Consider the following 13,296-nt stretch of genomic DNA (forward strand, 5'->3'; position numbering starts at 1 on the left):
AACTTTCTTTTATTATCTGGTAAAATGCTATATACCCCTAAACTGTGTAGTGCCCACATAAGGTGCAAAGTCAAAGAATTCCAGATAGGCTTTTTGTGTAGTTTTTACTTGCTGAAAGTCTCTACTTCTCAAAGTTGGTATAAAGCTGACATATTTAAAAGTACAACTATAAAAATTGGAATTTAAAAATTGGAAAATTTGATTATTATTAAATAATAATTTAATAATTATCTATTTGAGTGACTGCTTTTGGAATAATAAACGCTGGATATTGAAACATTAGATCAATTATTCAGTCTGAATTACTAAACAGATGTTTCAACAATGCCCAGAATAGAAATAACCACAGTACAAATAGCTCCAATGAGAGAACAAAGTTAGGTTATAAATAGTACTGAATTTTGAAATTCTTATGACATAACTTTTTGAAGAATCAAGAAAGTGGTGTCACGCTTTGGAGTAGAAATTAGTTTATACAGTTCTTATTGGGCAACTAAAAGTTTTCCCTTTCTGAAATATCCCAATCAGTACTTTTTTGGAAACATACCTCGAAGAATTCTCTCCTCATGGCAACGGAGAAAGTCCCAGATTCTAACAGTGCCGTCATCAGAGCATGTAGCAAATTTATTATCCGTAGGTGAGAAACTGTTACATGAAGACACACAGCAGGGGAAAGAAGTCAGCATTTAACAGATCATCTAAGCTTCTTAGGGCAAAATTTAGTTCAAGTGCAAAAATATATTGATGGAGGCATCTGAACATACTGTGCATGGCAAATTAAAAACTTCATCCTGTTGGTATAATTGAGTTCATTTGTAAAAGAGTTCTCATATAGACATCTGTGGAGCAAAGTAGTTATTCCTGAATTTGGTTTCCCAATTAAATGGAAATAATGTCTGCAGAACCTTGCCATGTTTACCCTTGACCGAAGGCAACATTGTTTTCTGCTATATTGATTTAAAAATGCAAAACAGATGAAAGTAAACATTCCTACTTTTGAAATAACTGCGGTATATAAAAAGGAATCCTGGAAAAATTAATAATAGGTATAATTCTTTTTTATCGATGGTTTTCCTGCAATAAGACAAATGGAAGGGCTAATACGGTTTGATTTTTTAAAAATCATGTCAGACTAACATGTTTTTTTTTAAAAAAGGCATTTAGACAAGACTGAATTCTATAATGAAATATCACCATGATGGAAGAAGCTTCAAAAATGGTGAAGCTTCATATACATATGAAAATATGATCTACAAATGCTTATGGAGCTATTTTAATTATGGATGGCTATCATTGCCTTTCTACTGACTTGGGGAGAATCTGCTTGGATTGCCTAAACATTGGTCCCTTTGAAATATGTGGAACTTAAATGTATGTGAAGAAATCCATTTCGTAACTACATTAGTTTGCTCTTAAAGGAAATCACTTCTTGTTAAACTTTTCAGGAAATATTGAACCAAGATGGAAAGTGATAAGTTCAGTGGAAAGTACTTCAGGGATAATTATCTTCTCCAATAGATAGCATAGTACCAAAACCCAAGGGAATACTGTTGTAGGTTTAATTTGTTTCTCCAGTTCCTCTTCAGACAGAGTTTAATATTTTTAAATCCTTTTTCTGTATTCCTTGCTTAGAATATTAAAATTCTTCACATGCATCTACTTATATGTTTTGACAACCGGAGTATTGACACTGAACCAGGAAGATGTCCTAAAGATGTCTCATTAGCTTTAGATTCCAAACTTGAAGAATGCATTCAATATTAAACATGACTTCTGAAGGTAGAAATCTTTGTTGATCCTCCATGCTACTGGACATGTTGGCCTCACCAAGCCAAGCAGTTCTTCACTTTATTTTGCTTTCTAATATTGTGAGAACTATGGAGCTGTTTTTATTTCTGGATTATATTTTATTCAATTATATTTTTAAAGACTGAATTCTTTATTTGGAATGAAATAGTCAACTTACACAATAGCATAAAAAAGAATATCTAATACACATTGTGACCATATATAAATGAAACCAATACCAATGCAAAATGCAGTAGAAAAATACATCTCTAACATATTGCAGAGGCAGATACTGGGACAACACTATTTCAGAGAAATACCAGCATATCTGTGAAATCATAGAAACAAAAGAAAATAAGTTCATATGTTGTGAGATATCTCCCAAAATCTGACAATACCCATGCATGTTGGCACCCAGAATACACTTAGAGAATGGTTTAACCATGGAAATAGTAACTACAGAAAATTGTATATTGTGTATAAACCTGGCCTCTCTAATCGCCTCCTTATGTGCCTGGAACATCTTGACGTTGTTCATGTTGGACTGCCAGTACTTCACATATCCCCCATGGTCTGCTGTCAACATCCACATATCATTGTGTGACCATGTCATAGCCCTTACTGGACTGTCATGAGCCTGCAAAAAGAAGAATTCAACAATTACTTTGGTGACACTATAAACACTTTTACTACAAGTATTGCAAGCACACTTGGAAAAGAAAATAAAGCATATATACATTAATGCCAATTGTATTATTATTTTATTTAAAACTTTACCTATGTATATAATTTCTCATTTTAAAAATTTCTGAACATATATATTTGTTTGCTTTGCATCATGGAATCTAGAACAGGATACACATAAATCTCATGTCCAAATTTAGTCTTATTACAATCCTGTGAGGAAGACCATGAAAATTACTGAATATTGTATTTATCATGCTTATGGATAATCTCTGATAGAACAAGGTTGGATGTGGTATATCTATTCTGATCTTCCTTGATCTCTCTGTGGTTTTCAATACTATTGATGATGACATAATTCTGGAACTGTTCAGACTGTGGCTGTGGTTCTCCTTCCTCCAGAGTCAGTTCCAGTAGGTATTAATGGGTAGGAGAGGTCCAACTGTAAGTCACTGCTTTGCAGGGTTCCACAGGCTATATTCTCTCCCTGCATCTATTTAAAATCTATGTGAAGTGAGGTCATCTGAATGCATGGAATTAAATTATCATCATTGATATGTTGATGGTTCAATTGTGTATAGCTAAGCTCTTTCTCAGTGTCTTGAGGTTGTGAGAGCCTGAAGGGGATAAAGAAGACGTGCTCAATTCTAGAAAGACTTAAAAAGTTGTGGGTTTTCAGTCCCCATTGACTTCCTATAATGAGTTTTAAGCCCCAGGACTTCCTATAATTGGTTCTGGATGGTGTTACACAGCCCAAAGTGGAACTCATGCACAACTGGCAAGTCCACCTAGATCCCTGGCAACTACTTGAACAGTAGTTTTGACTAAGTAGTCTATTGCACAAATACATATTTACTGCCAATTACACCAATTCCTGGATAAGGCACTGAAAATCTGCATTTTCTTAGAGGCATTGGGCTAAGATGTCAGCATGTTTTGGGGTGTTTGGATGTATGCAATGGTTGATTTAATTTTTTTTTGTTGATTGCCTACAGCAATGTGTACATCAAGCTTTTCAAAGATTTGAGCATGGGTTTCTCTAGTTCTAGGTTAATTCTCTAGCCATGATCTCCACACTGAATCTATTATTACAGGGTTAACAGAATTATAAAATATGCTACTTAACTTAACATTTTGTGTCAGATATATATTTATATAAAGTTAATTATTCTGCAACAAAAAGAACAGTCTCTCAGGGACAGTTCATGAATCAAGGGATCTTATAAAAATTTAAATATAAAACTTGAAATATTTCACTCTTACTTAATATTTCCCATACACATTTTCTATTTTAATATGGAAAGATTACAGTTCACACAATTTATGTACTGATTTACCTGTAATATTGTTTCAAAATTGAAGGTAAGACCATTCCATAAAGTGAATTCTCCACTAGAAGCCCCAGTGACCAAGCGTCTTCCTTCAGGGGTCCACTGTAATAATGAACATGAATTAAGGGTGTATTAGGACAAAAACTGTTGCAATACCACTGCAGAATTTATTGTGAGATAGATAATATATATTTAAAATTATATTTTTCAGAACTCTCTATGTTGCTTTGTTTCTATTTATACACCCAGAATCAAACACTTATTTTTGTCCCATGCTCTGTTACCAATATCTTCAATGTAATAAAATAACAGTTTCAGCAAAACATGGGGTCACGTAAAACAGACTAAAAGTGATTGACATATTAAACAATTTGACATAATATCATATAGTATTAATATTATACTTACTCTAACAACAAAAACTGGACATTTTACTTTATTGGTAGAAGTCCTAACAAATTTTGTTGTTACAGCGTTCATAGGGTTGTTCAACATTCCTATAGGGGGCACCAGCTAGAAGAAAAAAGGTTATCTCGGCTTAATCAAAGCAACATAGCAATGTTATATTTATAAGCTTTTATTACTCAAAAAATATAAAAATCCATCTCCAATCAAAAGCTCTGAGAGCAAATCCAGAGCATTTCCAAAAGCTGTTTTGAAACCACAATTAATAAAGGGCAGAAATGATAATATATTAAAAACATAGCAAGTAATGATTTAAGCTCAAATTTAAAACACTAATTTAATCTTAAAGTACTTTACATTTAAATTTAATTTAAAATTAAATTAATTTAAATGTAAGATCAAATCAAATGGAGATTTTCTTCTGCCAACTGAGATTTGGAGCTGCACTGTCACTTAATAGTGATATGTGGCTCTCAGTCTGAAAAAGGACATATATTGCTGATGGAAGTAGTCAACTTTTATGACTACACCTTGAGCCCAGTCACACATTCTACCGATTCTAAAATCCCTTTTCACATAGTTTTGACCCAGAGATTCTGCTGCACAAGTCACTAGAACTTACTTAGTTGATGTCTGGATGTGTTTGCTAATTCCTGCATCACTTTCTGAGCATTTTTATATTTTCCTATTGTTGAAAAAGAGTCTAGGACAACTTGCTGCAACCAACTTGTTGCAGCCATCTCACCATGGCCACCTTGCAACAGCCAACTTGCCCTCGGACATTGATGGCTTATGCATGACAAGTGTGCCAGAGCTGGCACGCAGCATCCTCTCTATGGGCAAATGAGTTGTCACCTCAGCTCAGCTCCGTCACACATGCATGTGTGCCTCTCGCTGGCCAGGTTTCTATTGCTCCAGACTGGGGGAAAAATTAGCCTGCAATATTGCATGTACACATTTAAGTGTATAAATGATACAAAACATATACTCACATCATTATAATATCCTCCATCAGGCTGAATTGCCCGCATATCCTGTTGGTCTCTTTGCCATACTCTATTCTGAAAGTGAAGAGAAAAATCATTTAATTAAATCAGAGCACTGGTCAATATGGAATAATTGAGAAACAGAAATAGTTTCTCAAAAGAACTAGAACTTCTTACTCTTCCATCTAGTGTCAGGTTTATGGATAAATGAAAGAAACCACTGGTATTTCTTCTCTCTTTTAAATTATTTTAAGATTTAGGGCTTCCACTGCTGTTGCTGCTACTTTAGGTCTTTCAGAAAATGTAGCCAGTTAACTACTAGCTCAAAGAAGCTTGTTAATTTTGAAAGGATAAAGGGAATACTTTTTATCCTTTTTGCAGGACATTTTTGATTTGACGTTTTAATGTACAGTATACAAGAAATAATTAAAATCTGGTAGCAGTTATTTTTCTTTTCTATATTAAGTCTGAATTTGAAACACTATGTATTTGAGCTGTGGATGAAGAGGAAGCAATCCTGAACATACCTCTAAATATTTGATAACAGAAGGATTATAGTCTATTGTTTTTCGGTTCACTGCTTTTCTCATACGCTTTCCATCAAAAGTAAGTTGCTGCATTGCTTGCTGCTGAGCAAAATCTGGTCTCTTATAGAATAATTGCCGAGGGGCCTGGTGCTGAAACTTTGGCATATGGAAAAACCGTGGTGGGGATCCAATCTCTGTGGCCATGATGACTTTTGCTTAGAAAAATCTGTAACAGAACAAAACCAAGCAATTATAACAAAGTAACAAAATCAAGCACTTAAACATAACAAATATGAGTTTTTCTTAAGTAATCAAGATAACATTTTATTTCATTTCTGAGAATGGCAGCCTAAGCTGTGTGTGTGTGTGTGTGTGTTGTGTTGTGTTGTGTGTGTGAACCAATCACATACTGAATTTAACTTAGAAACCATTTATGGCCTCTAATTTTACACATGGACATATCACTTCTGAAGTTGGATTTCTCTTAATGTAAGGCTTTAAAATACAATATATTGTAATGAACATTGAATAGTAAGGATTGCCATTTATAGACAATTAAGGGTAATCTAATCCAAGATATGGAAAAATGGAGAGGGAACATGAAATATACTTACAATGAGAAACTACTGAGATTTAAAGACAGAATTACAAATTGGGGGCGTGTAAGGATGTGTAATTATATAAATATAATGATGAGAATAGCTGGGATTTGTAACCAGGTCTACATCTCGGCCAAAATTAGGCTGGGGGGGGGGGGGGGTGTTTAAAAGCACAATGACTATATATGCTTACTTTTTTGTTCTAAAAGGAGGAGGAAGATATATGTTAAAATTAAATATGTATATTGAAAATGAATTATAAATACCATCAACATAAAATGGAGCTTGCTCAGAAGCTGAAATACCAAGTAAATGAGATGAAGAGTGTGAAATAGAGGAGAGAGGTAAGGGAAGAAGAGAGGGATAGGAGAGGGGGGGGAAGAGGAGGAGAGAAAGGAGGAGTGGAAAGGGGAGAGAGGAGAAGGAGAGAGGAAGGGGAAGTAGAGAAGAGAAGGATGACAGAGGGAAGAAAGGCGGTAGGGAGGGGGAGGAGAGAGAGGGAAAAGAAAGTGATGGATAAGGTACAAATATGGTGTATGGAGAACAGAAGAGCCAATAATTGTTTTTAGAAGTTGATGGTAAGATGAATTGATGTAAACATTTAATAATCCAATACGATGTTCGATATGTAATAGTATACATGGAATTATATGTTATGAAAATGAAAAAATAAAAAACTTTATATAAAAAAATACAATATATTGCATTATCGGATAAGGAGTTTCATATTAGAAACTTCTGTTTACTCTGATTGATAATTGTTATTGGCTGCCTTTGCTAATTATTGAATATTAATTTGATTTTAATAACAATCTCAAAGTGCTAAATATTTTATTATATGAAATGTTAATCTAATGTGAAGATAAATACCTATTCCATTTTATATAGCTTCCAAATCTCTTAGCAATTTTTTGTTCCTTTTTCCATTTCTTTTTTTAGTTATGCTTTCATATACCGTATTTTTCAGACTATAAGACACACTTTTTCAGACTATAAGACATACTCCATGTGCCGCATTTTCAGCCTCCGGGTGCCCTGTTTTTGGCCTCTACGCAGTCCATTTTCCATACATCCCATTTGGTGGTGATAGGCAATCCCCACTGCCTGGAACAAGCCAAAAATGGGATGTGTGGAGGCCAAAAATGGGGCACGCAGAGGCCAAAAACGGGGATCACAGAGACAGTGATGGGTGATGACGCAGCCTGGAACATCTGATTGTCGGTATTTCGGGAGGCCGATCCAACCGCAATCAGCTGCTCGTGCTAAATCAGGCTGTGCTGAAGCTGACCAGGCTGTTTGCTGCAAGGAGGTAAATTGCTGGGAGGCAGAGGCAGATTTTTTTTCTTTTCCTCTCCAAAAGCTAGGTACATCTTTATAGTCTGAAAAATACGGTATCTGTTAAAATGCAAAATATGAATAAAACATGCTCAGTGATTGAGGTCTGCCTGTTTTCAATGTATCACATGCATGTAAGGAGTGTGAATTGCTTACATAAAGTGTAAACAACACACACACACACAGAGTATATCACAGAAGTGAGTACACCCCCTCACATTTTATAAATATTTAAGTATATCTTTTCATGTGACAACACTGAAGAAATGACACTTGTATACAATATAGTGAGTATACAGCTTGTGTAACAGTGTAAATGTACTGCCCCTCAAAATAATGCAAAACACAGAGATTAATGTCTAAACTGCTGGCAAAATGTGAGAGGGTACACACTCACACAAAATTTCTATTCCATGTAACCTTTTAATTTTAAGCTTTCTGGTTTTTTGTTTTTATTGAACTGAAATTTAAATTTCTATGTATATTATAATTTGTTGATGGATATATTTTCTAGCAAATTAATGTATATATAAAACATTTAAGTCTTTTTATTGCACTTTCTCCTTTTATAATGAGTGGTTTAGACTGCATAGCAAATGGCTAAACAGAAGGAGAAGTCTTTTGAATACAAAAGTGTGACAAGCATCTTGGGATTACATCCTAAACATGAATACTTGGGAGTTGTAACTTCCTGAATTCAATACATTTTTGATGGATTGTTCATATAAAATTAGACGTGACAATATCAATCAAAATTTTTCAGTTCTCTCTTAAGAACTACAAGAGTGGGTTAAATCCTAAATTTGCCCAAAGCCATCTAGTGAAGTTACAGGATCAGGTTTATGTATCATGCCAAGCAAAATATAATTTGGTTCTATGATTTGTAAATTAAGATTTTGGTTTGTGAACACAGCAAATTGCAGTTTACTTTAAAACTCATGTAAAGATATCATGACTTAATATAAACAAAACCAGTGTGTAGTTTTTAATGTTAACAAAGCCAAAATTACCAAGTAAAAATGTCTTTAATAATCAATAATACAATTTTATATTAGTTCAAAAAAACCCTTTATTTGCGTTTGCATACAATACTATATGATTAGTATTATTCATGTCCATACTCAAGACATCAGACCAGCCTTATATATAGGTTATAGTCTATCTGTAGTCATTTGCAACACTACCTTCTTCTCAACAGATATCCATCCACTTTTGTAAAGTTGGCTAAGCATTGGTCCCATCTGGCATCCCTTTAAAACAGCAATAATTTGCAGATCCATGATGGCCCAACTGTGATTAGATCCACCATAACCATAGAGAGAATTACACACACACACACAGCTCCTTTTGTTCATTTAAAAAAAATTCAAACCAGGGTGACCTAACTGGATAAGATCCAGCAGAGTGGAGGTGAATTTCTCCCTAGTTATTTTGTTGTAAAAAGTAACCTCTGTAAAATGGGTGATGATGGCAGAGTAATAACTAAATCAGAAATCAGAATAGCAAAGTCTGGGTGGTGGTGGTGGTATAAGTATCCTGCCTTGATTTGGCAAATTATTGATTGATTAATAGTAACCATGATAAGAAGTTATAATTAAGACAAATAAAAATCCATGGTTGTACATTATTGTTAGAGCTCTTAACCTGAACCCAATTGCAACTAGATATATCCGAATGAACCAAATAAAAACAATGTTACTCTGATATACTAATAATTACTAAGAGATAATAGGACCTGTTCCAAGATAAATTATCCCAGATTACACTTAAATTTATTACATGCAGAGTCCATGAATGTTTGAAAATAATTTTTTTAAAAATGTCCTCATATTTAACCTTTACAGAATTTTTGGGAGCATTTTGCAGCTTAAACAGAATGATTTTTCTGGGTGTCTTGGACAATGTCTGTGTAGGAAAAATTTTAGTGACCAAAACTGAGATATGAATAGAAAGCTACACTTAATTATAAGTTTCCATTATGTTCAAACTGAACATCTGAAACAACTGTTTCAAGTTGATTTAATTTGAAAACCATTAATTATAATTCCACTTCATATGTTCATTTAATTTACTGAGATTCATAAGTCTAAATAAAGCCTCATCTATTCCACAGATGGCAGTAGATCTTATCTCAATGTAGGGGACAGAATGAATGGCAGTTAGCAGGTAATGTGTCTTTGAAGTGAGAGGACCTCTTGCAGGCCTTAATCCTAATTTTTTTTTGAAGAGACATAATGACTACTACTATGGGAAGGAGCTGTAAAGGCTGTGGGGAAACTTAATGAGGAAGTACCGTGTTTCTCCGAAAATAAGACAGGGTCTTATCTTCTTGACCCGCAAAATAAGCACTTGACCTTATTTTTGGGGAGGTCTTATTTTTGAGGTGCAGGAGTCGGTGAGCATGGTTACCTCATGGCTGCTGTGTTGCACGTTGCTGGGCCTGCCGCTTTTTTTGCGGCGGCCATTAGCATCACAGAAGGAGCGTGGTGGCTAGGGTTGTGGGAGCGGCCGTTAGGTAAGGGTGTTTGGGGTCCATGGGGCATGTTCCTCCTCCTTTTCCTCCCCTACAGCCTCCCCTCGTGCTGTTTGTGTAGCAAGCAACCAGAGGAAATGGCAAGGACCGACATGCGTTTAAATATTTTCAGGGAGGGCTTATTTTCAAAGGGGGGGGGGTATTTTAGCACATGCACTCAAAAGCCCGATTGGGCTTATTATCTGGCGAGGTCTTATTTTCGGGGAAACAGGGCAATATAATTACATAATATGTTTGGGATCCTAGCTCATGCTGGAAAAAAAAGTTTTGGGTTATAAAACAGATTAAATCTATGAAGAAAATGAATTACTAAATATATAAAGTGTGGAGATGTACTTTCCCAAGAAAACCTAGTGATGTAAAATGCTACTTTTCTTAATAAAACTTCACTGCTGTTTAATGATGATTTCACCCTGAAATTAACAGGACAGTTTTCCAGAATATTCCTGTATTCCTTTGTAAATAGTACTATTTCAAACTGATTTTTCTCAACTGTTGCATTTTTCACCTTTTTTAACTGCCCATTTCCCTCAGGGATTAAAGAAACTTCATATTCAATTGTTCGTTTATTGAATTCATTCTCTTGAATGAGTGGCACAATGCATTTAGCTGAAATGTATTAATAGTACAAACAATGTTTAAAGGACTATATGGGACAATTTAAATGTAGCATCTGACATTCCAGAATTTATCAAGATTGCTGCTACGTGTTACCCAAACACTACTTACCAATTTTATTAACAGCATGCCTAATAAATTAAGACTCCTGGTCTTCTAAGAAGCTAAATTATAAAACAAGTATATGATTAAAAGAATGAACCACTGATCCTGCTTCAAACAGAATTTCCCTGATTTGTTTGGTTATTTTTGCTGGGAGCTTCCTGTAAACTAAACTAGACCATCCATCCTAGTTGAGTATAAACCATCAATTGTGACTTCAGTTGCAGGAGGCTTTCAAGATTAGGAATCAATTTTCAGCCCATTAGGGAAGCAGATCTGCCTATCATCAAAACCACAGGTACTCTTGCTTAGCAATGGTAATTTCAACTAGATTTCAGTCATTAAGCAATGCAGACTTAAAGTATATTACGTGAGTGCATTGCTTAGTCACAGCAATCCCTGGGGTCCCTGTTCTGTCATTTGGGGACATTAAAGAATTTCGTGTGATTCCACATTGTGACCTCCTTACTGGCTTCCCACAAACAAAATGAATGTGGAAGTCGACTGGTAGTTGCAAATCCCAGGTGGCTGTCAAGCTGGCCAGTGAGTAGGTGTTACAAAGTGAAGTCGAGAGGGCTGCTGTAGTGAATATGCACTGGCTGGAGAGAGGGAGCTATTATGCAAGTGAGTGCAGGCTGAAGAAAGGGCGCTGCGGTACGAGTGCTTTATGAAACAGGAGATCCTGGGAACTGGTATGCCATAGTGGGACTCCTTGGCTAAAAAGGCAGTAGGAATATCATAACTCCAGAGTAAACCAGATAGAAAACACAATTAAATGAGCTATATCTATTTTACAAGGTTACATTAATAGAATCTTACAAGTCTGAAAGTACAAAACTTCCCACTGCTATTTGTAATTGCTTGATCCATTAGGGCAGGTCTTTTCTAAGTTTCCTTTTCTGACTGTTAACCAATGGGGGAATCCTGCCTCTCTTGCTTTATTGTTTCTTTAGGCAATATCTCTTTCCCTCTTTCCCCCAGGCCATTCCCACATCCCATTATAGGTAGTTGCAGTCTTACCCATTGGCTCTGCTTGTGAAGGGAAGGCTGCAAATGGTGATCATATGACTACAAAATGCTTAAACCAGTGTGATAGCACTAGCACTAGCAGTTAGACTTATATACCATTTCACAGCCTTCTCTGAACAGTTTACAGAGTCAGCATATTGCCACCAACGATCTGGGTCCTCATTTTACCAACCTGAGAAGGATGGAAGGTTGAGGCAACCTTGAGCCGGTGAGAATTGAACTGCCAAACTGCAGGCAGCCAGCAGAAGTAGCCTGCAGTACTGCATTCTAACCACTGCATCACCACGGCTCATGGTCCTTAATCAAGGACTCCTGTAGTGTTTTCTAACGTAGTACCTCAGACAGTGTTATTGAAGTTGCTAGCTCCATTTCACTACAAAAAATACCTGCCATCAATTGCTATTATGCATTGTGGCAAGTCCTCCCCATCCCAGGTGTTGTTAGTCAGTGCTTCCCACAGGCATTTTGTTGTGGTTTGCCAGGTTGCCTATCACCTTCTGATCAGATGTCCACTTCTAAATATTTCCTCCTTACTTTCTTTCACTGATAAAAGGTTGGATGTTTTTTTTTATCAAGTTGCCTCTTTTTTAAAACTAAGTAAAATGGATATCACTTCCTTCCCTACCATTATAAGGGGATGGAGGCATTCCTAGAAAGGATGAGTGGAGAATGCCAGGAAGGTAAGAGGTATAATCAAACAAGGTCATCCAAGCTATGAAGATCATTCCAGCTTCTAAACTAAAGCAAGCAGGTTTAAGGTACAGTATTGTCTGATATCATAAAAGAAGATACAGAAGAAAAACAGATTTTATAGGATAAAATGAAGACTGTGGCTGATCTGAATGTGAATTACGATTTTTAAACAATGTCAGATTACAAAAGTGATAAGGAAAAAGATGCTATAGATCTGAAAATGGATTTTAAAATGCCAGAATATAAGAGTGATATGAAAAAAATACCATAATGAACTTACAAATGAAACCACCTGATGTCTTAATAATTAAAGGAAATATAGAAACAATAAGAACTTGGGGAGCACTCTAACTTCAGACGTGCAAAAAGGATGTGTTAAACAAATGAAGCTGTTCCTAAGAGACAAAGGGAAAATAAGAAGAAAAAAGTTTGTGGGACATTTGATGGGATTAAGGATGAATAAAATAAAGATAAGAAATAAAAGTGGATTGTTTCATCAAGTTTCTAACAGCTATTAATGGACATTGACCATGATTAAACAGTGAGCCTTTAAAGATCTGTTTATAAATGACAAAAGATTTATTGGAGAAAGTGTTAAATTGGAATACAAAATGGATTTATTAGGTTAAAATATGCTAGTATTTCTGATAGCGCTTAACTGTTAGC

The 13,296-nt window shown here is 35.4% G+C and overlaps 1 protein-coding gene across 1 annotated transcript in view; it reads right to left on the reverse strand.

The window, feature by feature from the left end:
• WDR33 (WD repeat domain 33) overlaps positions 1-13,296 on the reverse strand; it is a 66,703-nt gene that overhangs the window by 43,976 nt on the left and 9,431 nt on the right. The window contains exons 2-7 of the mRNA XM_081955117.1: positions 5,722-5,947; positions 5,201-5,269; positions 4,212-4,316; positions 3,810-3,905; positions 2,274-2,425; positions 548-645 (exon numbers count right to left, since the gene is read on the reverse strand). Of these exons, the coding sequence (XP_081811243.1) occupies positions 548-645; positions 2,274-2,425; positions 3,810-3,905; positions 4,212-4,316; positions 5,201-5,269; positions 5,722-5,925 (724 nt within the window). The 5' untranslated portion in view covers positions 5,926-5,947. The remainder of the gene's footprint in view (positions 1-547; positions 646-2,273; positions 2,426-3,809; positions 3,906-4,211; positions 4,317-5,200; positions 5,270-5,721; positions 5,948-13,296) is intronic.

This window comes from Natrix helvetica, assembly GCF_964273705.1.
Source record: "Natrix helvetica genome assembly, chromosome: 5".
Lineage (NCBI taxonomy): Eukaryota > Metazoa > Chordata > Lepidosauria > Squamata > Natricidae > Natrix > Natrix helvetica.